The 27005-nt window shown below is 44.6% G+C and overlaps 3 protein-coding genes across 6 annotated transcripts in view; 2 read left to right on the forward strand and 1 right to left on the reverse strand.

Annotated features, from left to right (window-relative positions):
- The first annotated feature begins 307 nt into the window (after positions 1-307).
- Positions 308-4508, forward strand: otpa (orthopedia homeobox a). 2 transcript variants are annotated; one of them, XM_030352977.1, is made up of 3 exons: positions 308-488; positions 961-1370; positions 2934-4508. In XM_030352977.1, exons 1-3 carry the CDS (start codon positions 452-454, stop codon positions 3453-3455), a joined length of 969 nt encoding a protein of 322 aa, XP_030208837.1. In that variant the 5' UTR covers positions 308-451; the 3' UTR covers positions 3456-4508. The 2 variants fall into 2 exon arrangements, with proteins under 2 accessions (XP_030208837.1, XP_030208836.1); XM_030352976.1 differs by having other exon boundaries at positions 309-527.
- A 5283-nt stretch (positions 4509-9791) lies between these two features.
- On the forward strand, positions 9792-22255 carry wdr41 (WD repeat domain 41). The gene is made up of 14 exons (XM_030353853.1): positions 9792-10004; positions 10138-10256; positions 10625-10737; positions 11863-11911; positions 12244-12372; positions 12968-13030; positions 16679-16790; positions 16883-16945; positions 17841-17939; positions 18478-18662; positions 18977-19098; positions 19545-19630; positions 19987-20120; positions 21571-22255. Exons 2-14 carry the CDS (start codon positions 10209-10211, stop codon positions 21718-21720), a joined length of 1353 nt encoding a protein of 450 aa, XP_030209713.1. The 5' UTR covers positions 9792-10004; positions 10138-10208; the 3' UTR covers positions 21721-22255.
- Positions 22256-22756: 501 nt separating this feature from the next.
- The window catches only part of pde8b (phosphodiesterase 8B), a 48574-nt gene continuing 44325 nt past the window's right edge, over positions 22757-27005 (reverse strand). For all 3 annotated transcript variants that reach the window (XM_030353851.1, XM_030353850.1, XM_030353852.1), the window contains exons 19-22: positions 26325-26463; positions 26008-26175; positions 25477-25606; positions 22757-24691 (exon numbers count right to left, since the gene is read on the reverse strand). In XM_030353851.1, coding sequence (XP_030209711.1) covers positions 24582-24691; positions 25477-25606; positions 26008-26175; positions 26325-26463 — 547 coding nt within the window. In that variant the 3' untranslated portion in view covers positions 22757-24581. The remainder of the gene's footprint in view (positions 24692-25476; positions 25607-26007; positions 26176-26324; positions 26464-27005) is intronic.

Raw genomic sequence — 27005 nt, forward strand, 5'->3', positions numbered from 1 at the left:
TTCTTTATTGAATGTAATTTAGAGAATAAATCAAACCCAATTACTGGAATGAGGAGGAATGAACTTATGTGGCTGGATAGGTGTGTGTGTGTGTGTGTGTGTGTGTGTGTGTGTGTGTGTGCGTGTGCGTGTGCGTGTGTGTGTGTGTGTGTGTGTGTGTGTGTGTGTGCGTGTGTGAGCGCGTGTGTGTGTGTGTGTGGGGGGGGGGGGGGGGGGCAGGTCGGTCTAACACATTCTTGAGCTTCAATTCTGATTGGTCGTCGTTTGAAGAGGCTCACGGGTTCATTCCGTTGTTAAGCGCCTCCCCATTCCTCTAAAGTACATTATAATGCAACAAACCTCCCTTTTAACCACAACCGAATTTGCTTTCATTTAAGGCCATATATATCCCTTAAACAGGTTAAAGTCCTCGAGGTTTGTGGAATAGCATTCCGCCCTGGAGCGGTGCGCAATGCTGTCGCATGCCGACCTCCTGGACGCTCGGCTCGGTGAGTTATCGGCACCCAACTCCGGTCTTCAACTCTACTGTAAGCTACTGGAGGCTCTTCTCATCTCAATCAAAGCTCTGAAAATTGTCAATTTGTTTCTTATATTGTCCTAATGTGATTGAACTAATTTATTGGAAACGTAATTAGGCAATTTTATTACTGCGTAATTTCATTTACCACTTTTTTTCGTGATCGAAATGAATTAAGTTTATTTAAGTCTTACGTTGGAAATTCGTATGTCTATCTTTAGTCTTGTTGGTGATATGTGGTGAAATGTATTTAACTCTGCTCCTAATATGTTATAATTTAAATGTATCTTTGTGTAAAGCCTTTAATCGTGCTCCCTTTGTAGTTAAATGTGTGTACATGACATTTTCCTCACTAATATATATTTTTCCCTCAACAAACAGGTAGGGAATGTCCTGTGCACTTCTAACACATCTAACTGAAGCGTTTGATTGGTCGCTCGTAGGGATGAAGGATGCCGCGGCGGAGCTGCTCGGACACAGGGACGCGTTGAAGTGCCGCCTCGGGGGAGGAGGGCCCGGGGACCCGGGGCACACAGCCGAGCTCGGGCCGGGCTCCGACGGCCATGTGGAAGGAGCGACCATGCTGCCGGGAGAGGACATCAACAACGGCGGCTCAACCGGTGGGTCCGCGGTGCAGGTGAACTCTAAAGGGGAGCAGGAGAAACAACAGCAGAACAACTCGAGCAGCGGAGGAGGAGGGCAGCAGAGCCAGAAACAGAAGCGCCACCGGACCCGCTTCACGCCGGCCCAGCTCAACGAATTAGAAAGGAGCTTCGCCAAGACGCACTATCCGGACATCTTTATGAGAGAGGAACTGGCGCTGCGGATCGGCCTCACGGAGTCCCGCGTGCAGGTATGGTCTTCAGTCTTTATGTTGTGGAGATCTCACTAACCACGAGATAGGACATGAAGTATATTGTAGGCTTCATGTAGCTTTTTTAATTTGTAGAAAAAAAACATTTTTCTTCTTTATAGCTTTTTGTCAAATTACTTTATTAATTTATTATAAAGTATTTTTTATCTTAATATTTATCTTTCTTCAAAATCCTAAAACTACAATTCAACGAGATATGATGAAATGTATCTTATCTATCAAAATATTACGATCAATTATAAAATGTTCATAATATTATTTGTATGAAATAGAATGAGGAAGTCCTATAAAATAATGTATTTAATTATATCAAACTAACAATGTAATAAAATAGTATTATAAATAGTATTTTGTTTTATTTAGCCTAGTGTTAATCATTAACACCTCGGTTATAGCGTTTGAAACCACTGCATTAATTAACTAATAAGCACGAAGATTCGTACAAAATATTACCTCTGAAATATCAGTGACATGTTTTAAATGTGGCTGCATGTTTAAAGCAAAATCACCAAAAATATAAACGACCTTTCCTCCGCTGAGCGATGATGCAATACATTGCAACTAAAAGAAAATTGTTACTGTTACATTTTAATCACTAAATAGGCCAGCAGTGTGTTGCTTACATTAATAAGGACGTATGTGCGAAAAGTTTCACCAAAATAATCCCCAGCAGGAAACGAACCATTGCTAAAATAGTATCCTTAAAGAGAATTCGCTTGGCTCATCCACATGTGAAACATTTTCCTCCATAATCATATTATTGCATGGGGGTCCATTTAATAAAAATTGGTGGAAATAACCATTAACATTTATGATGGGTACCTAAACGATGATTAAAAAGGTTTGTGTGTGTGTGTGTGTGTGTGTATGTGTGTGTGTGTGTGTGTGTGTGTGTGTGTGTGTGTGTGTGTGTGTGTGTGTGTGTGTGTGTGTGTGAGAGAGCCAGTAGATGGGACCTATAGGCCTAGTTTTAGTGATAGCCCTGTCAGAGGACGTCTTAATGGAGGCCCGGGCGGAGACCCGCTCTGTCTCTAACAGGATGAGGAATCGCGTTTTCTTTACTCCTGAAGCGTCGTGTATTTCAGGAGGATTTCACGGCTGGGTTCCCGGCGGAACGGGAGATTGGCCTGTTCTTATTCCGACGCGCCGCTTTCTCAACCTAAACTTCACATTAATCATCAACCCTCGCTTACCACGAAATAGGCTATTATATTCCTATGGATTTTATACATAAAATAGGCCTGTGATTCCCAATGTCCTTTATTTCTTGACTGATCTATTGTGTCTCGTCCTTGAATCGCTACAATGCCATGGCATAGATGAGGTTGAATTGGCCGTTGCTAAACCAAATTATGCAAACATATTGCAAAATTGTGGGATTTATCAAATATGTCTAATTATTATTATTAAAAATTAGATTATAGGATTATGCAATTATAAATAAAACATCATTATAGATTTAGGTTGAAGCAGTGTCCTAAAGTAATTCCTTGCTCCAGGACCGAGGCTTGTCTCCCTCACTGACCCCCTGTCGCCCCCAAGGTCTGGTTCCAGAACCGCCGCGCCAAGTGGAAGAAGCGCAAGAAGACCACCAACGTGTTCCGCAGCCCGGGGACCCTGCTGCCGACCCACCACGGCCTGCAGCAGTTCCCATCCGCCGCAGCGGCCGCGGCAGCGATGGGCGACAGTCTTTGCTCTTTCCACGCGAACGACACCCGCTGGGCCACGGCGGGGATGCCCGGCGTGTCCCAGCTGCAGCTGCCGCCTTCGCTGGGCCGTCAGCAGGCCATGGCGCAATCGCTGTCGCAGTGTAGTCTGGGCGCCGGGCCGCCGCACAACTCCATGGGCCTCTCCAATATGTCCTCTAACGGCTCCGGGCTTCAGTCCCACCTATACCAACCCTCCTTTCCCGGCATGGTACCCGGGTCTCTTTCCGGACCGAACAACGTGAACGGCTCGCCTCAGCTCTGTAATTCCCCGGACAGTGACATGTGGAGAGGGACCAGCATCGCGTCGCTGCGACGCAAGGCCCTGGAGCATACAGTGTCCATGAGCTTCACCTAACACCTCCTCAGTACTTCCTCAGACCTCCTCAGACCTCCTCACACCTCCTCAGACCACCTCACACCTCCTCATACGGTACCTCCTCACGCCTCCTATCTCGACGACCACGACCAAGACTACACGGGGGTAACGGTCTGCTTTTTCCCCGCCTCCACTCTACAGCAATTCTTCGGCTCTTGTTTTAAAATCAATGATTCAACCTTCAGACGGCACACTGGAAGTCTATGTGGGATACTTGGTTCTCGTCACTAAACGCAGAGATACAGACCTGGAAAGTATTTTGTACGGCCATCACCGACGAGATGAGATGCTGTCGATATTAAGGACTCTCAACATTGTCCAACATGAAGGGGGGAAAGGGGGGGGGGGGTATTTATTGTTTCGCATGTAGTATTACACCTTATTTATTTAACGAGGCCATATTTATATGTATTTAATCTATTTTAATCTATTTATTTATTAATCTAGGCCTGTTTATTTTGCAATAGGGTCACATTTTGTTCGCAGGGCTTCAGAATGCTTGTTTTTGGTGAGCGACCATTTCTGAAGAAGGGATATTTTGAAAAATCTTTTTGATAAGAATACGAGGCCAGCTCACCCTCAGCATAGCATGCAGCCACAAGGCCACGGCATGCGCGTGCAAGTGCGGAGTTCAAGGGAGTCGAATGTTTTTTTTTGTGTGGAGAAAAAAGATAAAGAAATAATGAAAATGCCAATTAGCGTGAGCGAATAAAAACGTGAGAATGATTAGACATTAATCATCAATTATCCAAACGGAACTCACTGCATGTGCTGGCCAGGGGAACATAACGGGTTATAAATGATGGCATTATAAATTCTGACATTAAATTGACCTTAAATCCGTTTCTAAAGGATGTTTGAGTAGCGGACTCTTGTTCCCATTTGGTCAGTTTGTAATAACCTATGTTCTAATTTATCGTCTGTGCTTAATGAATATACGTTTCTTAAATGTTTAAATGAATCATTTTGTTCAATGGACATGTTTATATGAATTACTGTAAATTAAATAAAAATCATTTTCATACGTCACAACACGGACACAACAGTTATTCTTTCTGATGTAGAAAAACAACCAGGTCGAGAGCCAGAGACCACTCATTCGTGCGGAGGTTAGGATCTGTGATCATCTGCATGTTTAACCATCTTTACACGACCTGCACCGTTAAAACCAGTGGAACAGAATGGGAACTTCTTTTAAAGCAAAAATCCGTTCGGTCAGCGCAGGAGTGGTGTTAACTAGGATCAATAGGCTTTCATTGTGTTTCAAACAGAATAGTTAAGAAAACGCACATTGTAGGTGACATGAACATTGTTGTTGTATTTGCTGCCTAAACAAGTATTCTTCATCATCAGGATAGACAGGCGTAACATAATTGATTAGACGTTTTAACCTTGAATTCTTTTTGACTGTAAGATTATAATAATTATTATTTTTAAATAAGATAACTTTTTAGAAGGACAAATACAAATAAAAATAGGCAATACAATAAATGATTGATTTAAAACTTCAGGTGTCTTATAGATTGCATCATGTATTTTAGCCTTAATATTACATAGGCCTTCTATAAAAGAGTATGCTCACAGATGGGGTTTGCATTAACTTGATGATGATTATTGGATCAGCACACTTTGATCCAATCCTAAATTGCTCCTGATCGAAGTTATTAAGTCCTGTCTTTACTACTTTGTGAGCCAAACAGAGGGTCGGTCTGTTAATTTGGTCCATGATAGCCTATACTGTGTTCGACTGAGCTGGTTTGGTGGGAATTTGTTTTTAAAGGGTTAAGGCTTGGGGTTAGGAAAACCTCCGTTTGAAAGTTGACTGTGTGGCCCTGGCGTGGACTGAAGCCTCATCACCAGGCAGGTGAACAGATGGAGGTCAGTCCACCTCAGAGTGACCCAAACGTTTACAGAAGGATTTGACAATAGTGACAGTATTCCGGTAACCCATTGAGTTATCTGTGTTGATGTAAAGATGTTAAATGTGTTTCATTTAGAAGGTACCATCAGATAGGCCTGCAGGACTGGACAGGAACACACCGAAACAGCGTATAGTTTAATTCCATTATTGAACCCCTTTGGTTGAAACAAATCCACTGCCCTCAGAGAGGATGGTTCTTAAGGGAGGCTTTGGCCTTTTGTGACAGAGCGATCTGGAGAAATCGACAGGTCGCCTTAGCATCCCTTAAAAGAGGAAAATACAACGGTGGGATAAAACTCATACACATGTCTTCAAAACCACTCTCAACAAAAACAAAAAAAAGACATATGGAAATGTCCGTGACACTCACCACATCCATTGGGCGGTTCTACAGACCTCCGACTCCGCTTTCTATCAATTTGCAGGGCGACGCGTATGGATGTGATTTGATTGGCTGCTGTAGCGGGCCCTGATGGCCCCGGGCTCCCAGGCTAGGCTCCCTCTCAACACTAGCAAGGACAAACATCTCAATTCCCCCGCTCAGCCGCACGTAATCACCTGGTTGACAGAAGGCTGACACTTTTAGAGCCTGTTCCAACGCTATAACGATTGTCCATCATAACAGGAAATCACTTTCCTACGGGTTTCATTCACACATGCGCCGTGCACCCACGCGCTCATTCACACACTCACACACATACACGCACACACACGCAGGCAAATGCAAACACGCACTCACAAGCGTGCGCACAAACACACCCACACACCCACACGCACGCACGCACGCACGCACGCACGCACGCACGCACGCACACACACACACACACACACACACACACACACACACACACACACACACACACACACACACACACACACACACACACACATACAAACGCACTCCGAGGTGTGAGTAAGTTTGACTGATTGGGTGCCTGCACCTAAAGTGTGTTCATAATTTATTACGTTAAACAGAGCAAGGCAAACGGACAGAAATAGAAAATGGCGTCCCTCACAAAGCTGAAGATATGAGATTGTCCACGTGGCCCATGGGTACCAGGGACCCAAAAGGCCGCGAGCACAGCCTTCGGTCACACCGTCACATAAAAAAACAGTAGGCTACATCGCTCTCAGCACCAAGAAGGTAGGAGGAAATCAAATATTAAACCGAATGGAATGGGTTTAAACTATTTTTATAGTTCGATGAGGAATTCATCGAACTATAAAAATGCAACTGTTCGACAAAATATTGTGAGATTATTTAATATACAGCCATGTCATTTAATTTGGATTTGTTTTCAGTTTTCTTGCCATCAATATTTTGTGTTATGCGTTATGCAAGTATGAATATAGTAAAAAAAAGCTAGTAAAGTAAAGCTAGTAGTTATTGTATGCATCGGTTTTATAATAGGCCTATATATTCAGTGTGTGTTTGTATGTGTGTGTGTAACCTTGTAATCAGTTATGACTGTGATTGCAAAAAGACAGAGGAAAACAGGGCAAGGCACAGGGAAAATATTTTGCAGTCTGGCAGCCGATGTGAAATAATATTACATAAATGTAATAATTTGTTTCACTATCACGCAGGTTAATTAGTTTGTGGAAACGGGTAACCTATTTTTTATTGGGTAATTTGTCACACATTGACGAGCGAGCCAATCACTGACCCTGCTGTTGGCGGGATCATTTCTCCCACAATGCTGTGCAGCGAGTGTGTCGCAAAAAATGTGGGAGCCAGCCAATGTTTACCTCCTATTTATTTCACATAAATAAATGAAATCAGTCAATAAACCATCCAAGGGTGAATATGGCTCTCTCTTTCCGGGATTATGAATGAGAGCTCATTAATTCTCCTGTGTGTAGGTGTGTGAAAGAGTGTATGTGTGCGTCTGTGTGTGTGTGTGTGTGTGTGTGTGTGTGTGTGTGTGTGTGTGTGTGTGTGTGTGTGTGTGTGTGTGTGTGTGTGTGTGTGTGTGTGTGTGTGTGTGTGTGTGTGTGTGTGTGTGTGTGTTTATGTATTTGTGCAGCTGTATGTGTGGGTCCATGTTTCTAAAAAAAAAGGAGGGCAAAACGCATGCGCAAATTTTGCTTACGTGTAAAGATGTGTTAAAGTATTTTTGTGAATCAAAACGCTTGTCTCAGAAAAAATAAATGTATGAAATATGTGAAGGTATTCTAGATTTTTTGCGTGGACAAAAGTGTGAATATCATGGTAACAGCATTACACAGCTGAGGTGGATTTAGAAATCAATTGATGGTGATGCTGGTGTCTGGCACGGAAACTAGTGGAACAATATTCAATTGTTGGAACCAAAATACATCAATACTCTCCCTGTGCAGTTTGGAGATTCTGCCCGTTTCTCTGTTATACCAACGTCCTATTGTTATATAGGCCTACCAAGAATAGTAATTAATTTGTGTACATTTTCACATGTTTAGATCTGTCTAGATCACCGAAATTAGATCAGATACATAAAAGATAATATAGAACATAAAACTACAAATTATCTATAATATATATAATTAAAATATTGGATAGTAAATGCAATACAAATTGACTACAATACATGCATTGTATGGCTCTAGTACGGTGGTATGATGAGGTTGGCACCTAATCAGGATTTGTAGGCACGGGTAACGGAGAGCCAATCTAATGGGATTTGACAGGCAGAGTCTGGGAGGATCTCTGGCTGCTTTTTGGTCCAGATGGCAATAGAAATCCCATTTGAAGATAACTTCAGAACCCCTCCCTCCCTCAAGCTGATGTCCTGGTAGGTCCTGGGCCGTCCGATTTCAGCCGGACCGACGGACAGCCCTCACAAATCCCTCATCAGTCATTGTTTAAAGAAAGGCTCCTCCATTTTATTACATGCTGATGAAGAGATTGGATTTTGGTCTATTATCTATTCACATGAGAAGATGAGGAGAACATTAGAGAGAGAGATGGAGACTGCTTGTTTGAAACCATCAAAGAGAGAGGGGGAGATAGAAAGCGAGAGAGAATGTGAGTGAAAGAGAAATACAGTGTGTTTGTGAACCAATGTGTGTCTGTTTTTAAATAGGCCAGCGTCGATAATTAACCTGAGATGACTGAACCGACCGGCAAATTACAGTCAGGATCACGTGACCAATCAGAGTGACAGCTGCCGGGATGTAGTAATGCATGACTCCTGCTCCGGCCTGCTCTGGGGTAAGGCCCCCCATGTCAGCCTTCTACAAGGCCTCCTCTCCTGAGGGCCTGTGGTCACATCCGCCCCGTCCCAATAGTTTGGGTCCCCTACTGTGAAGCTGTGGCAGCATATAAACACCCTTAGTGAACCAATCAAATAACTTACCCAATCAAATACATGCAACGTAGTTCTAATATCCTGATTTATATTCCGTTTTCTTTTGTGGTTGAAGGGGTGTTCCTCTGAATTGGACTGCTCAGCCCCTCCTGCAAGTAAGCTAGTTATATAGTTCAGTATAGTGTTGTTCAGTGTCATATAAGTTGAGACATTTTTGACTTAACAAATAATCAAAACAGCGTAGCTTGAAAATCTACGAAAAAAAAAAAAAAATCTAAGTCCCACACACATACCCGTCTTGGACACACACACACACACACACACACACTCTCTCTCTCTCTCTCTCTCTCTCTCTCTCTCTCTCTCTCTCTCTCTCTCTCTCTCTCTCTCTCTCTCTCTCTCTCTCTCTCTCTCTCTCTCTCTCTCTCTCTCTCTCTCTCTCTCTCTCTCTCTCTCTCTCTCTCTCTCTCTCTCTCTCTCTCTCTCTCTCTCTCTCTCTCTCTCTCTCTCGCACTCTCTCTCTTTTTGCCCTTGAGCTTTTCTATTACCGCATGGAAAGCACCTCCCAGGCCCTGACAAGCGCGGCGGATCGACACTAAATCAGAAATCAGTGCATCTGAACCTCCGTGAAGGTCACAGGCCTACACACCGCGAAGACACACCGCGAAGACACACCGCGGCTCGTCTCAATCTGCTCAGCAGCGTTACAGTCACACTTAGCCTATTTTCTCCCTCCTCCTGTGTGTGTATGTCTCGCGCGTGTGTACGTGTGCTTTTGCGTGCGTGCATTCGTGTGTGTAAGTGTATGTGCGCGCGCGTGTGTGTGCGTGTGTGTGTGTCAGTGCTGGTTTAAGTTTTCTTGTAACATTTGACAGAAGAGAGAACGTTGATAATCTCATGGGATTGTTACACACTGCCATCTAGTGGCGGATCGTGTCTGTTAAACATATTTTGTGGTATTTTTCACAATATCAGTGAACCCCGTACATTATAGCATATTAAGTGAGGCGGCCAACACGGATTTACATGTAAATCCGAAAGGTTTGCGCTTGGCCGTGAAGCAAAGTAAATGATGCGAAGACTTTCCACCTGGCAAGAAAACCTTTCAATGCACTTCACCCTGACGAGCTTCCGTAGCTCTGGTCATGTGATATTGTTGTGATCCGAGTTACGGATACAGGTTTTAAATCGACAAACACAGGTTTTAATTTTGGTATATAACGGAATAACCATGTTTACATTCAGCCCTCATGCCCATTGCTCTCAGGTGTAGGACACCATCGGAACCAACATCTGTAATCAGTTCTGTCAAAGCATTAGGTAAGATTACCCAGGTTGGCGTTTCGTTCTGTACAATCTTTTATTGCGAGATGTATTGTATTTATATAATATTGTATTTAGTTCGTCTATAGTCGTGTCAGCGTATGTATTGTAAAGCAACCGCGGTCCTCAGCCCAGCCCAGTTTCCTCCAGAGGTGAACCGAGAGAGCTGGGTGACATCCATCTGGTGGTCGACCCATAGTCATGTTCCGGTGGATGCTTGGGGGTCGGGATGCCCAACGTGCCGTCGAGGTAAGATACCCCCCCCCTACACACACACGCATGCAAGAACGTACACGTACACGTACACACACACGTACACACACACACACACACACACACACACACACACACACACACACACACACACACACACACACACACACACACACACACACACACACACACACACACACACACACGTACCCACGCACAAGCACGCTCTTCTACATATTTTGATAATGTGCTAGTTGGCTACATTATTCTGTCAATTCGAAACAAGCAGAGCAATTGTACGGTCTGTCTGTCTGTATGTCTGTCTGTCTGTCTGTCTGTCTGTCTCTCTTTCTCTCTTTCTCTCTCTCTTTCTCCGCCATCTCTGCACTAACTGTCTGACGAAGAACTCCGTCTTGTGCATCGGAGAGGAACAGCCAAAAAACTGGTTCACTGAGCTGCAGGTGCTGAAAGGACATTTCGACATTGTTCGATTTCTGGTGCAGATTGATGACTTTAGGTGAGCACCCCTCCCCCACCCCCTATCTTCTACCCCCCTCCACCCCACACCCTTGCCAGGGGGGATGGGGGGGGGGGGGGGGTTAAATCACGGATTGACAGGAGATCCTTTTCTGCAGCAAAACTTAGAGAGCATGACAAGAGCACATCAAGGCCCACACGGGCCGGGCGGTGGCTCCATGGAGCGAGTAAGGTGCACACCCTGAATACAAACCCTCTTATTACTCTAACCCCAAAACACGCAATGCAACCCCTCCAGACGGCCAAACATCCCCACCTGCTACTGCTCTCTCCACCAATAGAGACAGGGTTAGCATAAGGGGCTGAATTGGGGTTTGTAGCGCAACCAAAGTGTGTGTGTGTGTGTGTGTGTGTGTGTGTGTGTGTGTGTGTGTGTGTGTGTGTGTGTGTGTGTGTGTGTGTGTGTGTGTGTGTGTGTGTGTTTCTCCCTATGGTGTCACACCTGGTCACCCCCGGTAACAGCCTCCTCCTCTTGCCCCCCCCCCACAGGCCAAAGGCCACATCATTTTTGCCCAAATTGCTTCTGATGCGTTGAGTCGGTCTGTCCTCCTCCCCCTCTCCTGCTCTCCTCCTCACAGCTCTTACCTCTGTCCTTTCCTTTTGTTCTGTTTGGGTCTGAACCAGTTTAGGGAGGGTGGAGATGGAGGAGAGGAGTCAGAGGTCAAGTGTATAAGTTAACAATGTTTCTGTTTGGTCTATCTGGGGGGGATGGACATGTGGTACGGTGGATGATTCCTAACTAAGAAGAATCCCATTCAAAAAAAATTTTTTTTATTACATAGCTACTGAGGCACAGCAATAGTCGACATTATTTCATTTTGTAATTGTATCTACGTTTGTGCCTCATCAATATGAGTATTCAATGTTGAAGTCAAAGTCAAAGTCAAAGTCAGCTTTATTGTCAATTACAACCAATGTCTAAGACAATAGAAGAACCAAAATTGAATTAGTCTCTTGTCCTTATCCATTATGTGTGTATTAGTTAGTTGGTCTTTATTTGTGCCAGCTCTTTTTTTTGAGCTGGTCTGATGGATGAGAGTATTTAAGATGCAGATCATGTATGTAGTGTGTCGTGGCTCATCCAGCTGATCCTCCTGTGTTGAAGGTTCGCCTCAGCTGGAGACGATGGCTTGGTTCTGGTCTGGAACATTGAGGTGAATTTTAATGTGGATGTTTTCTTTGTTGAATAGTTCGTTTTTACATGTTATGTGATCTGTGTGTATGTTTGTGGACTTTGTTGCGTATGTTTGTATTTGTGTATTTGTGTGTGTTTGTGTGTGTGTATTGTGAGTTGGTATGTGCGATAACTTTGCCTGTGTGTTTTTATTTTGATGTGAAATTGTGAATGCATGTGTGTATGTTAATATGTGTGTGCACACCCACGTGTGTTTTTGTGTGGGTATGTATTGTGATGCTTGTGTGTATTGTGTGATGTGTGTTTGTGTGTATTTTGATGTGTTTTTGTGTGTGTGTGTGCGGGTTCCAGACTGGGGAGAAGCTCCTGGAGATGAGGGGTCACTCCCAGCAGATCACTGCCATGGCAACGCTGACCCGGTTCTCCAGGGACAGCCCCCACACCTCGCTGGTCACCGCCTCCTCCGACCGCAGCCTCAGTGTATCCATAGTCCCAAGCACCTATCTCTTTCTGTCTGTCTCTCGCTCCCTCTCTCGTTCTCTCTCTCTCTCTGTCTGTCTTTCTGTCTCTCGCTCCCTCTCTCGTTCTCTCTCTCTCTCTGTCTGTCTTTCTGTCACTCGCTCATTCTCTCTCTCTCTCTCTCTCTCTCTGTCTGTCTGTCTGTCTGTCTGTCTGTCTGTCTGTCTGTCTGTCTGTCTGTCTGTCTGTCTGTCTGTCTGTCTGTCTGTCTGTCTGTCTGTCTGTCTGTCTGTCTGTCTGTCTGTCTGTCTGTCTGTCTGTCTGTCTGTCTGTCTGTCTGTCTGTCTGTCTGTCTGTCTGTCTGTCTGTCTGGCTGTCTGTCTGTCTCTCGCTCTCTCTGTCTCGCTCTCTCCAATCAGAGGATTGATTGAGATCTCTCCCACACTCCTGCTGTGTTTAATCCCAAGCTGTGTCTCTTTAAAATGTGTCCTGTTAGAACACCTTACTCGTGCTTGCACAGTATAGTTATACTCATTGTTTTTAATGTATGCTACATATAGTCCTGCTTGTGGTCCTCCTCGTGCGCTTTATGTTTCCTCAATGCTTGAGTGACCAGCTGTGGGATCCAGACACAGGAAACAGAGTCCAGACTATTTCAGACCTCCAGTCCTCGGTCAAGGTAAGGATTATTTTTTTTCCAAGATTATTATTCCTTATATCAGCAATTCTACTTAAATTCCCTCTTTACTGGTTAAAATAAATTAATAAATTATTCTCTGATTTCTTGTGGAGTAATATAAAACCAAGAATCAGTTACAAAGGATTATCCACACCGAGGAAAAGAGGTGGATTGGGAGTCCCAGATGTTTATTCTTATTTCCTTGCTTATAATGCTAGGTTTCCTTTGTTGTGGGCCTATAGAGGCCCACAAGTAAGGGAGTTGGAAATGGGTTGAGGAAAGAATTTTAGCCAACCAAGACAAATCTTTCTTCCTAACCGCTTCATGGTATTACCCCAAAACCAATTTGAAAATAGTCAATCCTCTTATTAAATTTTCCTGTGAGGTAGTAAAAAATGACACAGAAGCGTCTCCATTTCAATGGAGCAAACATTTACCATCATGCCCTATATGGAGTAACCCCGTATTAAAAGCGGGTGGGAAAACATTAACAAACAAATCATGGCAACACAGAGGTACAAACCAAGTGGGTCAGATAGTGATTGATGGTTATATGGTACCCTTTAATGTCTTAAAGACACAATATGATTTAAAAGACGTCGACTTTTTTGCATGTATACAATTCAAATCAAATTTGGGGTTACTTATTTCAAAAGAACACATAGTACAGGATTTAGATCTGGACATAAAACTGAGGGAGATTGCATCAGGGAGGAAAATAGTGTCAAGATTATATGAACTGTTGACCACTGCATCCCTTGACAGCCTATCCTCTATTCAACACAAACGGGAACTGGACTTGGGCGCACCCCTGAGTAATGCACAGTGGGATAAACTTACCAAAACACAACAGCCTTATCCAAATGTGTAAGATATAAAATTGTTCAAATAAAAATCTTGCACAGGGCATATATAACACCAAGCAGATTAAAGAAAATGGACAAGTCCCTCTCCCATTTGTGTTGGCATGGTTGCGGACAGGCAGGAACATTGATACATCTAATGTGGCTTTGCCCCTCAGTAAAGAGTTTTCGGAAAGATTCGATCTGTAACTTGTTTTATATTCTGAAAGTGAAAATATCACTCTGCCCACTAATTTGCCTTTTAGGCAGTAGAGTAGAAAATATCGAGTAAACTCTTACGCAACACATTATAGCTTGGTTGATTAAACAAATCATTATGAGGAATTGGAAAGTACAAAAACCAAATTGCTTCAACACTGGCAATTGGTTAAAAGACTTTATGAATTTCCTGTCAATGGAACGTGCAACCTCGTTCCTCATTGATCTTGACTGTGGGGATGAAGGTCCATGGATTTTTATAAGACCTTATAAGGCTGTATTTGAGAAACTGGGCATTTAAATGAATTTATTGAATATTATGGATCTGCAGCCCCCCCTGTTGTACTGTGTATTGTTTTTTAATGTCCTGTGAGTTTTGTTATCTTGTGATGTATGTTTATGAGGTTTGTGATTGTTTTGTTTTGTGTTTAAGAAGATGATAAAAATTATGATTTTTTTTTTATTATTAAATGGTTTATAAATGTTAGGTGCAAGTCAATGATTCATTTGCTGCTCGCAATTTCTTACTACTATAATAGCAGGCCTGTCGCACCAGTTCCTCAAGTTACTCATATGCCGAAAACATTAACAAACAAATCATGGCAACACAGAGGTATAAACCAAGTGGGTCAGATAGTGATGGATGGTTATATGGTACCCTTTAATGTCTTAAAGACACAATATGATCCTGCAGCTCGAACACACTGACAGCACGCGCAAACGCATACATACACCTCAAGCACCCGCATACACACCGCATACACACACCGCACATACGCATACACGGAAAGGCACACACACACGCACGCACGCGCACACACCACACGTCAAGACAAAGGCAGCGACACATACACGGAAGCGCACACACACACCGCACGTCAAGACAACGGCAGCGACACAATCACCGAGATAAGGCGTTATGTTTTTAAACATAACGGCTCCATCATTTACACACGCACAAGTAAGAACACATGCGCACGCGCAGACACCACAGCGACACTCGCCTAGGTAAGACGTTATGTTGTAAACATAACGGCTCCGCCATCGACACATGCGCAGGTAGGAATACACATGCACGTGCACGCACCCCATCGACAAACTCGCCCAGGTAAGACGTTATGTTTTTAAACATAACGGCTCTGCCGTCAACATACTCTCCCAGGTAAGACGTTCTGTCTATTTTGTAGAAATTGCGATAAAAGAAGGGAAGAGATATTTTCTCACCTCAACGAGCAACGGAAGGTCGTTCTTTTTGTCATTTAAAAAACGTTAAATTCTAACATCGCGCCGACCGGCATATCAACACACAAGTCACGTTGATCTTAAAGATACAGTGTCCGTATAACACAACGAAGACACGTCAATAACACAGTATGACGAATTATGTCTATAGAGTCCACCAAAAGATTACACTTTATTCCTCAAATGTAATATTACGCTCATCCTTGGCCTCCAGAAGTGTCTTTACTCTTTGTTGCTCAAACTTAATATTACTCTCTTCCTTGAGCCTCACGAAAAGTCTTGCGATATTTATATCCGCCTTCCCCCCTGCGGACTGTTTTAGTTGTTTTATTTTTCTTATGTTTTGCGTGTATGCTATGTGTGACTGTAGGCTACTGCTGCCTGTCTTGACCAGGACACTTGAAGAGATGTTTAACCTCAATGATGATTATTATTTTCAACTAACCAATAGTAGTTGCCTTGCATTTTAAAATGTCAATGCACTTTTCAGCCCTGAATAACAGTAAAAGCTATTTAATAATTGATTTGTATGCATAGTATGCTACACTTTCCATTGAACAATTACCACTGTTACCATAAATTGACTAATTTTATAATGTGATTAAATGCTCACACACTAGCTGCTTTCAGACACATGTGTAAGTCCTGATATTCTCCTGATGGGCCGTATTTGTGAACAACATATTCTGACATTTGTACCCTGAAAATCTCCGGAATAATATTTACTCCTGAGGTAATATTTTCTACGTAGAAAATGTAAATTACCTTATATGTGAATGAGGAGTAGACAGTCAATATTTCTCACACCAATTCAGTTGGCGTGTTGATGACGCTTCTGCATGTCATTGAGTGGCCCCCTCAATGATAATCAGCCTGTTGCCTTTTGTTCGCTGAATGGTTAAAAAATAATTAAATGTTGGCACTGCTTTTAAGAGTCATTTGTGGTGTACGAATGTTATACGTAGTAACAGAAAATTTGCAGAAATTTGTTACATAATCGACTGGGGTTTCCACATTACTGCTATTGGTTTAATTACAACGAGAGGTTGAGAAAACTCTAGTTATTATGGAACAGCCATGGCATCTTTAAGATCTTAGATTCAGGGATAGTTTTCAGGAGTGTTGTTGGTATGTTTTATAGGGGTGAGAGAGTGGAACTCTCCCATTTTTCACTTTTGGAAAACCATAATGATACGTTCTGTGTTCCTCAGTGTCCGCTGGTTGTAGAATGTCCATGTTCTAAGAACAACCAGTGATGATGCTTTCTGTGTTCCCCAGTGTCTGCTGGTTCTAGAATATCTGTGTTCTAAGGGGAACCAGTGATAATACGTTCTGTGTTCCTCAGTGTCTGCTGGTGCTAGAACGTCTGTCCGTGTGGCTCTCTGGGGGAGCAGAGCTGTGTGTTTGGAACATCGATTTCCAGCTGCAGTGCCAACAACAGAACCACAGCGACACTGGTGAGAAATAGTAACCAGTAGATCTCTGAAAAATGATCAGTTTGAAATCAGGACACTTGGTGCTAGATGTTTGATCATGTTTGTGGTTTTAGGGATCACAGCACTGGTAGAGTTGCCCAAGAACTGCATAGCAGCATCCATGGATAAAGATATCGGTAAGAGAACACTGCTGTGCTATTTAGATAGAATCAGAGAGGTTCCTGTCAGCCTTTACCCCCTGACCCCATGAATGCTGAGTCTTAAACTCGAGGTTCCCCAGATTTGGGAAGACCATGATCAATCTTGCAGCAAAAGGCATACAACACTGCCCTTATTATGTAGGAATAGTCGTATCAAATTAAACATGAGAAACTCCGCTCCAAGCACATATAATTCATTTTTACACACACCAAACACAACTCAAACACCAAGCATATTAATTAGACAAATTAGACAATTCAAAATAGGCTGGAGCTTAAGACGTTAAAGGGGTGATGTCATGCATATTCGACTTTTCCCTTTGCTTTGGACTGTTATATGATTTATGTGTATATGTTTTATGTCTGCTAAACTAGAAAAATCTAAGTCCGAGCCAGGGGGAGTATCGGCGCCCATCGAGAACGCCCCTGAATGAGTGCGTGAAACAGCCTGTACTTTCGCTAAAACCTTACTTCCATACAGTGGATCAAGACTGTGCAGTGGGCGGTGCTGAAGTGCAGAAGTCCCAGCTACCCGCAATGTTTACAACTTCTCGGGGTGTGAATTTGCAGACGCACGCGCAAAGTGTTCGACCAATCGCAACAGTGTGGGCGTGCTGACCAATCACAGCAGACTGGGCTACTCGGGAGGGGGGCCTTTTAGCGACATGATACAGAACATCGATTTGGAAAGACGTGGAAATTGTTTTTGCGGAAATGAACAGTGTGAGAATGATGTGGGGTATTTTTAACATACAGACATGAAACCCTTTTCTAGTAGTACCCCCAAATGCAATTATTGACCCTAAAAAAAGCCTGATATAGGATCTTTAAGCATTTGTCAAAAACCACCATGTTGTGTTATCTCTTTCAGTCATCTACAGGCTGACTGCTGAACTGCCGCTGACCCTGGCCAAGATCCGCTGCCTCTCGGACCACCAGGACAACATCCGTACCCTCATCCCCGTCAATGGTCAGATATCTGCTTTGTTAAGTTGTGGCTGTTTGTCAGGGCCAATGTTCTTCAATGAGAAGAGATGTATTGTACAGGATACCGGAAACACATGAGCATACACAGACACGCACACACACGCACACTGTGTTTGTGTAAGCAGACTCCATAACCCTGACGCTGAATTCAGAGTTGTGCACGTTTGAGAAAGGCCCATGGTGGGACTAAGATACACAACGTGGATTTTATAGAGCTGCCTGCATATCAACTTCCACCTCTTCTTGAAGTGAACACAAGGGGGCAGTAGAGCAATTCCTACCCCAGATCTACATCAACTCTAGGGCAAATCCGGACACAGCTCTAATCAAAGGAAATCTTTATGAAAGATATGTTGTGTTCTCTCAAACCCCTTGGTGTCTGGCAACCAACTCAACGCAGTGTTTTGATTAGGTAAGGTGAATGAGGGGCGTGTCTCTGAGCAGCGAACGGGATCTTGGTGGTTCTCGATGCAGGACTGGGTTTCCACAAGGAACCTCAATGTGCGGCCTTCCTTTTCCAGACGAGCTGTTTGCCAGCGGCTCCCATGTGGGGGAGCTCATCCTATGGGACGCCAGCGACTGGAACATCCTGGCCTATGAGCACATCCTGTGGGAGGAGTCACAGGCCGACAGCCAGAGTGAAATCCGACTGGGCTCTCCGAAGCCCTGCGAGATGTCCATTCAGCATTTGACCACCAATGGCACGGTAAGAAGGAGTGAGGTGAATGTGTGGCTGCTGAATTGGACTGGTAGCGTAGCTAATTATTTGATACAAAAATTAAATGACTTTGAATGCTGGCGGGGCCATGAGCCACCTAAAGGCCACTAGAGGAACTACATGCTAATCCCTTCAGATGAGCCTCTAAACACTGTGTGTGTGTGTGTGTGTGTGTGTGTGTGTGTGTGTGTGTGTGTGTGTGTGTGTGTGTGTGTGTGTGTGTGTGTGTGTGTGTGTGTGTGTGTGTGTGTGTGTGTGTGTGTGTGTGTGTGTGTGTGTGTTCGTTCGTTCGTTCGTTCCAGCTAATCCTGGCAGCAGTGGGCTGCGGTCTGTACGTATACAGTGTCCTCACCAAGACGGTGGTGGCCTACAGGAGGGCCGCCCACGACTCCAACATCCTGCACACCATGCTGCTGTCAGACAGGTGACCAGCCAGCCAGTCAACCCGCTCTACCTCCTAAGCCATATGCATCTCCCTTGGCAAAAGTGACTAATGCAGTGAAATCAGAGAGATGTCACCCAGATGTCCAACCAATCTGACTTTGGGTTCATACCTCTCATCTGGGTACTTTAACTTTATTTCGCTGCATATATGTTTCAATCAATGGCATTGCTGAAAGGAGGATCTATGAGAGCCAGGCTTCACCCTGCGATGATTCACAGAACCGTCGGTTGGTCGGGAACAGTACTTTAGAACCCACCCCCCTGTAGTGAAATATAAGGGATTTGAAATTGGAAGAGGGAGTAGGACGTAGTGAGTGTGGCAGGAAATTAATTATATGACAACAGGGAAGATGACTCTTCTGACTGGTCATGCATGTTGTGTTTCTGATGTGTACGGTGTGTGTGCCTGTGTTTGTGTGTTGCTAGTGAATTGATGTCGTGCTCTGAAGACGGCAGTGTGAGGATGTGGGAGATCCAGGACCTGCCCTTACCTGCGGAGGCAGCCTCTCCAGGTACGCACACACAGAATAACACTGCTGCTCCCTTAAGTAAGGTCAATACAGCAGGTAATACCCTGGGGTTGGTCTCACTCCTGAGTGGTCTCACTCCTGAGTGGTCTCACTCCTGAGTATTCCGACAAATATTTCAAATTATACCTCCTGATTATTCCTCAGGTCTCACTCCTGAGGAGTCCTACTCCTGAGGAGTCCTACTCTTGAGGGGTCCTACTCCTGGGTGGTCCTACTCCTGGGTGGTCCTACTTCTGGGTGGTCCCTCTCCTGAGTGGTCTCGCTCCTGAGGGCTCCTACTCCTGAGGGGCCTTACTCTGAGTCTTCCTCCTGACCTCTGACCCTGCTCCTCTCTCCAGGGTTCTTTGGACTGTGGTCATTCGGGCGATCCAGTAAACAGGCGGAGCTTCCCTCGAGGAAGATAACGGAGGTCCCGAACATCAGAACCCTGGAGCTGACAGGAGATCTGATCGGCCACTCGGGGGCGGTCCAGGTAGGAGGTCACGACCATTGACAACGTCTCCTAAAACTGTGGCAAGACAGAACAAAGACGTTAAGGATCAGCTAGGGGTTAAACAGCACTGAAGCATTAAGGAGCAGGTAGGGGCTAGACAGTACCGAGACATTAAGGAGCAGATAGGGGTTAGAGTAGACAGTAATGAGACATTAAGGAGCAGGTAGGGGCTAGACAGTACCGAGACATTAAGGAGCAGATAGGGGTTAGAGTAGACAGTACTGAGACATTAAGGAGCAGGTAGGGGCTAGACAGTACCGAGACATTAAGGAGCAGGTAGGGGCTAGACAGTACCGAGACATTAAGGAGCAGGTAGGGGCTAGACAGTACCGAGACATTAAGGAGCAGTTAGGGGTTAGAGTAGACAGTACTGAGACATTAAGGAGCAGGTAGGGGCTAGACAGTACCGAGACATTAAGGAGCAGTTAGGGGTTAGAGTAGACAGTACTGAGACATTAAGGAGCAGGTAGGGGCTAGACAGTACCGAGACATTAAGGAGCAGTTAGGGGTCAGAGTAGACAGTACTGAGACATTAAGGGGCAGGTAGGGGCTAGACAGTACCGAGACATTAAGGAGCAGGTAGGGGTTAGAGTAGACGGTACCGAGACATTAAGGAGCAGGTAGGGGCTAGACAGTACCGAGACATTAAGGAGCAGTTAGGGGTCAGAGTAGACAGTACTGAGACATTAAGGGGCAGGTAGGGGCTAGACAGTACCGAGACATTAAGGAGCAGTTAGGGGTCAGAGTAGACAGTACTGAGACATTAAGGGGCAGGTAGGGGCTAGACAGTACCGAGACATTAAGGAGCAGGTAGGGGTTAGAGTAGACGGTACCGAGACATTAAGGAGCAGGTAGGGGCTAGACAGTACCGAGACATTAAGGATCAGGTAGGGGACAGTACATTAAGGATCAGTTAGTGGTTAGGCAGTACAGAGACATTTAGGAGCAGGTAGGGGTTAGAATGTACAGAGACATTAAGGATCAGGTAGGGGTTAGACAGTACAGAGACAGCTCATTAAGGAGCAGGCTTTATCTTTGTTTCTGCCTCAACTCAAAAACCTATCATCCTTGACTAGTATAGGTTGTGTCCTTGCTGTGTTTGTGTGTGTTTGATGTTCTCCGTGGTATAAGTTGTGTCCTTGGTGTGTGTTTGATGTTCTTCATGGTATAGGTTGTGTCCTCGCTGTGTGTTTGTTGTTCTCGATGGTATTGGTTGTTTCCTCGGTGTGACTTGATGTTCTCTGTGGTATAGGTTGTGTCCTCGTGTGCGTTTGATGTTCTCCGTGGTATAGGTTGTGTCCTTGTGTATGTTTGATGTTCTCCGTGGTATAGCTTGTGTCCTCGCTGTGTGTGTGTGTGTGTTTGTTGGATGTTCTCTGTGGTATAGGTTGTGTCCTCATGTGTGTTTGATGTTCTCCGTGCTCCTCAGATGTTCCTGAGCTTCGTCGGGCACGGTGTGGTGACCTGCTCCACCGACCACCTGATGATCCTGTGGAAGAACGCCGAGCGGCAGTCTCACCTGCGCAGCCTGGAGCTCTTCAGGAGGCTGGAGTCTGGGCCCCCTGCCGGCGACTGGTAGGGTGGCCGGAGACGTTGCCCATCATGCTTTGCAGTATTATTTTATTTTGTGGTTGCCGTAGGAGCTGCACAGTGCATGTCCTTCTGATGATAGACGAATGTCCCTCCGCATGCACCTTTTCTGTACTGTTGTGGTCGATGGATTTTGGAAAACTGCATTCCGGATATGATGAGTATTATTTAGCGATTGCAACTTTGACCTGCGAGAAATGTCTGTTTCCTTTTGCCTCAATGGATGATAAAAACGACTGTGTTTTGTAACAGTTTAATATTTAATGTCTGTGTGCCTATTTTGTGGCACAACATTTCTTTTTAGTTTATTTTTCACATCTGCTTGTATACAATTTGTTCCACTGAAGATCGCTGTGTATCACTGGCTTTACGTTTAAGTGTTTAATGTATGAATTATTGGTTGTGCCAAACTAGAAGTCCTGGTTATATTAAATTTCACTTTATATTTTAATAATCTTAATTGTTTATTCATCTCTTATTTGTCAAATTTTATATGGAATTAAAGAACATTGTATCGTACTTGGGATTGATCAAGTGTGGTTTATTTTGTGTCAGCATGTTGCTTTAATTGAAAAACAGATGTCAATTACAGGGAACTGGAAGTAGATTACCTAGAAATAGGAGATAATTGCGTTGGCCTTCCCTCATGACCACAGGAGAGGGTGGAGGTCTGAGGGAGGTCAAATGGTGTTCTCCTTCATTCGGTTAGGCCTCAGAAGGAATGACTCCACTTTACTTTTGTTATTGTTTTCTATTGATTACGATTGTTTATCAAGAAGTATTTCTTAGTTTGTATTTGCACATTTATTTTTAAAACATTTTTATATTTTATATTTTTGATCTTCGTTTTTTCGACATATAACTTGGCTGGGATATGTCAGGGTTTATGAGGTGACCCCTGTGGCTTAAGGGAGAACACTGTAGACGTCATTTGTTCTGGTTCAGAAGGTGTCCCCAAGTACGGCCTGGTGGCCCAGGGAGATACTGAAGGGAGAGGCCAGCAACCTGTTGAATCATCACTTTGCTTGGAAATCAATTTTTTTCTTTTTATTATTACAAAATGGTTCCATACAGTTGGTGTGTGAGTCGCTGGAGGGGGTAAAAAAAAAAAGCATATTGTGTCCACAACAAAACATCCTTTGACATGATCAGACTGATGTGGACGGTTGATCCGTTTCCCGTCGGGTTGAACCAAAATGTACATGGGACACATGTTGACATTATATAAACATATCCTGAAAGAAAACACTGTGACATTGAATGAGTATCGGAGCCCTCTCCATAACTAAAGTAACACTAGTATTCAGGAGTACTGCGACAATAAGGAAATCTGCACAGAGAAACACTTAAGGCCATTCCACATTATAAATATATACATATACAGGCCTAAAACACGCTAACACCATGTATGCTGAGATGGCTGTGGTGAAGCCATCTATTAAGGGTAAAAACATTAATAATGATGAGAACAAGCAGACAACAAGTCTTCCTTTGCTTCCAATATCCCCAGAAAGAGATCAAAATAGAGTTGAATATTTAAACCATCTGTAGTATTTTAAAACATTTGAAAAAAAAAAAGATTTGGGAGGTTGGGGTTAGTTTCCACTGTTTTGCGATCACACAGCTGTGTCTCTGCAGTTGTCCTCTATATCCACCAGAGGGCGCACATAAGAACTTGTGTGTATAAATACTACTGTAACATTTTGATTGCAATATGGTTGGACCTTAGGGTGGCTGCTAAATTAAGGAGAGAATAAATTACACCTGAAAGTAGTGTTTGGTTGGTCAGGATTAAACAGCCTGCCACTGCCATTGAGTTACTGTAACACGGTATAACAGAAAGGATCTCACCTCTATGTTCACTTAACACAGCACCCATGAAACACAACAGATTTTGGCAGTGCACAAGAGTTAAAAATAACTCAAAGCTGCACTGTCACTTTTCTATTGCAGCCATCTAAGCTGAACTAGGATGTTTCTCAAGAATTAAATGCAACCATCTACCAGTCGATCCATCCAGGGATTATTATCTGCTCTTAATTGTTTTATTCTGGCCGTACTACTGTGGGACGGCCAGCAAAAAATGACGGCAAGCAAAAACCGATTTTGCTTTAACTGCAGCTGCAGCTGCAACGCAAACCACTATAGGCAGTCAATCTGAAAACGTACAGTGTAGGTTTAACAGTGCTCTTGTTAGCGTTACAGTAAAATAATACAAAATGAAACAAGAAATGGTACAGACTGGATCAAGATGCTGTAAAGTACCTAGTCGTCCCACAACAACATACACAGACTAAGACTTTTTTTCAAAACCACTTGAAATAATGATTATAATTATATTAATAAATTAAACCAAAACCAGGAAAGCTCAACAGCATTCATCTAAAGTGCAGTTGTTTGTTCTAGCGTGGTCCATTGGCTCTGGCCTGGTGAAGATTGTCAGGTGGACCCTGCGGTCCAAAACAAGTCCTATGTTCTACTAACACAGAGACAGTTCGGAAAGGGGGGCGGAGCCAGTCAAGAGCTAAAATTGGTTTTATCTTCTGTTGTTCAGACGCTCAATCAGACCATAAAAACTGGATCAGGAAGAGGAGTCTTAAATCCTGTCATGTTCCCCAGAGGTGCGGGCCCCTAGTCCTCTATATTGTCCCCCAGAGCTTCAGTCCATCACTAGAATAGGGTTCAAGAACCGGTTTGTTTTGGACTAGGGCCTCGGCTGTCGCTGCGTGGCAGTGTTGGTCGGTATAGACATAGATACATGTCCCATGGTGACGTAGGAGGAGGGAGGAGAGGAGCTGGTGGTGGTGGTGGTGGTGGTGGTGGTGGTGGTGGCGGTGGTGCTGGTGGGCATCAGGGAGACGGTGGAGGACGTAGACTCTTACACTTCATCTCATCCAGGCCTTTCCAGTATTTGTAGTTTTCAGACAGGTTCTCCATCAGACCGGGGAGGCTGGCAAAGGCTGACACACACACACACACACACACACACACACACACACACACACACACACACACACACACACACACACACACACACACAAACACACAAATATAACCACATCTATCTTTCTAGATATACATGCACGCACTCTTCCAGGGTTAGGGGTTCGATTCCCAGTGGGGGATGTTAAGAGTGGTATTCACTCTGTGTTGAAAATGCTTTCTAACCACCAAATGGCACGTAAGAGACCACGACCCGGCCCCCTGAGCCCAGACCCTCTCCCTGTGGAACGGAGAGGACAGGAAATGCGAGATCTGACCAGGATTCTGCTGAATTTCCCTTCCTTAATCCCACAGGGGCCCCAGGGCCTCCATTAGGCCCGGGGTCAGCAGTAAACAAGGGTCCTCATGGGGAGGAGAAAGCAGTGGGAATGGTAGCGGGGTGGGTGGGGGTTAGGCCTACATGACCCCACTCAGCCCTCAACCTCTCTGCTCCCTTTATAATAAAGTATGCTGCAAAGCAACATGCACGCTGTATCATATAAGACATAAGGGGATTGAAAGGGAGGAATGAGGGAATACTATGATGTGGAACACTACAGACTCCTGTGGGTGCACTGGTCCGGTCATGCTATGATCCACCTCCATAAGGGACTCCCCCTTTGCCACTGAGATTCAAGTGAACGATGACACACTGAACTCAGACTTCAGTACACACTAAACACAGTACTCAAGAAGCTCAGCATGCAGTGAACAATACTCCATGAAGCCCACATTGAACAGCGCCCCGGCGGTGAGCCCCTACCATCCCAGGCGTCAAACATGTCGGTGATGAAGTAGTCGATGAAGGAGATCTGGGACTTGGGCACGCTGCAAGTGTTCCTGTCGAACACGGGCATTACCACGGGCAGACCCTGCAGCTTCTCCTCGTCCGTCTGGGGGTGGGGGGGGGGGTCGCACAGGGACCACTGTGGTTAAGTACTTCCCTGGTTAGTGTTAGAATAACCAGGGAAGGCCCCGTCCTACTGATATCTACACAATCCTTCCATCTTCATAGATTCAATTTGTTGACTGTGTGCAAACATTGGTTTGCACAAAACACCTTTTCATTCTGTAAAAATCATACCGATGATGACTAAACAAAGGTGATGCAATTTTTTTATGTTATTGTGGAAAGCCTTATATTCTTAAAAATAGATAGATAAAGTAAATAAAAGTGTTCTGAATGTCAGGAGATTGCATTTGTACAAACGCCTTGCATAAGATGGGGACGATTAGACATGAGTCATTTCGGATTGCTATTCCTGCGCTGTCAATCAAGCTTGTTGACACCGACCTGAGCGAAGTACTCCTCTGAGATGCGTCCCGCCCACTCGATGCAGAGCTCCAGCGGCCTGCAGGGATTGGCCACGTCGGCACACTTGATCATCATCCTCTTGATCAGCAGACGGTTCTCAGGAGAACTCCTGATGTTCTCCTGGCCCTCGCCGTCACTGTTCTCGCTCTGAGGAGGGCAGCAGCTCATGGCTCTCATTCGGCTCATCGCTCATTAAACCATAAAGATCAATTAATCAAGCATTCAATCAATTACATACAGAATTCATTTAAATAAATATTGATTTGTTCATTGAAATGTACGGGTACGGTGCTCACATTTGAGTTGGACTCCTCGATGGCAGCCATGGGCTTGTTGATGCTGTTGACAAACTTGTTGACGTGCTCAAAGTGTCGAGTCATCTCGGTGGCCAGGACCATGTCTATGATGGCCTGCCGCAGTGTCCGGAACTGGGTCCTGCACACGGCGGGGGAACGCACTTCATCAGGAACAACATAACGTACAGACGAGTGGGAGAGGCCTTTTACAGTTCACTACTGCTGGCCGAGGTTCTGTTCGCCGGTGACTTGCGTACTGATCCCCGCCTCCAGGGACAGGATCAGCCCAGCAAATAGGAAGGGATATAGAAAGTGAAACGCTGTTCGCCCAGATCTGAGCTCGCCTGCAACAGCATGGAGCTCTGAATCAGCTCTGAAATGAAGTCTTGTTTGTGAGAGCACATTGGAAGCTAAGCTGCCAAGTCTCTGAAACATCTCAGAAGCTTCAGACTGAATGATGAAGACCGCAGCAACAAGGGGGTTGGCAGTAGTTCAGGAGGTAGAGCGGGTTGGCTCGCAACTGGAAAGTTGCTAGTTCGATCCCCGGCTCCTCCTAGATGCTGAGTGTCGAGGTGTCCCTGAGCAAGACGCCTCACCCTGACTGCTCCTGACGAGCTGGCTGTCTCCCTGTGTGGTTGACTCCACCGTCGGTGTGTGAATGTGTGAATGAATGGTTGTAAG

Source organism: Gadus morhua, chromosome 4 (assembly GCF_902167405.1).
Source record: "Gadus morhua chromosome 4, gadMor3.0, whole genome shotgun sequence".
NCBI classification, from domain to species: Eukaryota; Metazoa; Chordata; class Actinopteri; order Gadiformes; family Gadidae; genus Gadus; species Gadus morhua.

What these genes read in the sequence shown, in the direction of transcription:
- otpa (XM_030352976.1), top strand. Translation starts at nt 452, where the DNA reads ATGCTGTCGCATGCCGACCTCCTGGACGCTCGGCTCGGTGAGTTATCG. An exon ending in CTCCGGTCTTCAACTCTACT is followed by an intron (nt 528 to 960) that starts GTAAGCTACTGG and finishes GGTCGCTCGTAG; the next exon opens with GGATGAAGGATGCCGCGGCG. An exon ending in TCACGGAGTCCCGCGTGCAG is followed by an intron (nt 1,371 to 2,933) that starts GTATGGTCTTCA and finishes GTCGCCCCCAAG; the next exon opens with GTCTGGTTCCAGAACCGCCG.
- wdr41 (XM_030353853.1), top strand. Translation starts at nt 10,209, where the DNA reads ATGTTCCGGTGGATGCTTGGGGGTCGGGATGCCCAACGTGCCGTCGAG. An exon ending in ATGCCCAACGTGCCGTCGAG is followed by an intron (nt 10,257 to 10,624) that starts GTAAGATACCCC and finishes TGTCTGACGAAG; the next exon opens with AACTCCGTCTTGTGCATCGG. An exon ending in CCTCCGACCGCAGCCTCAGT is followed by an intron (nt 12,373 to 12,967) that starts GTATCCATAGTC and finishes TTGAGTGACCAG; the next exon opens with CTGTGGGATCCAGACACAGG.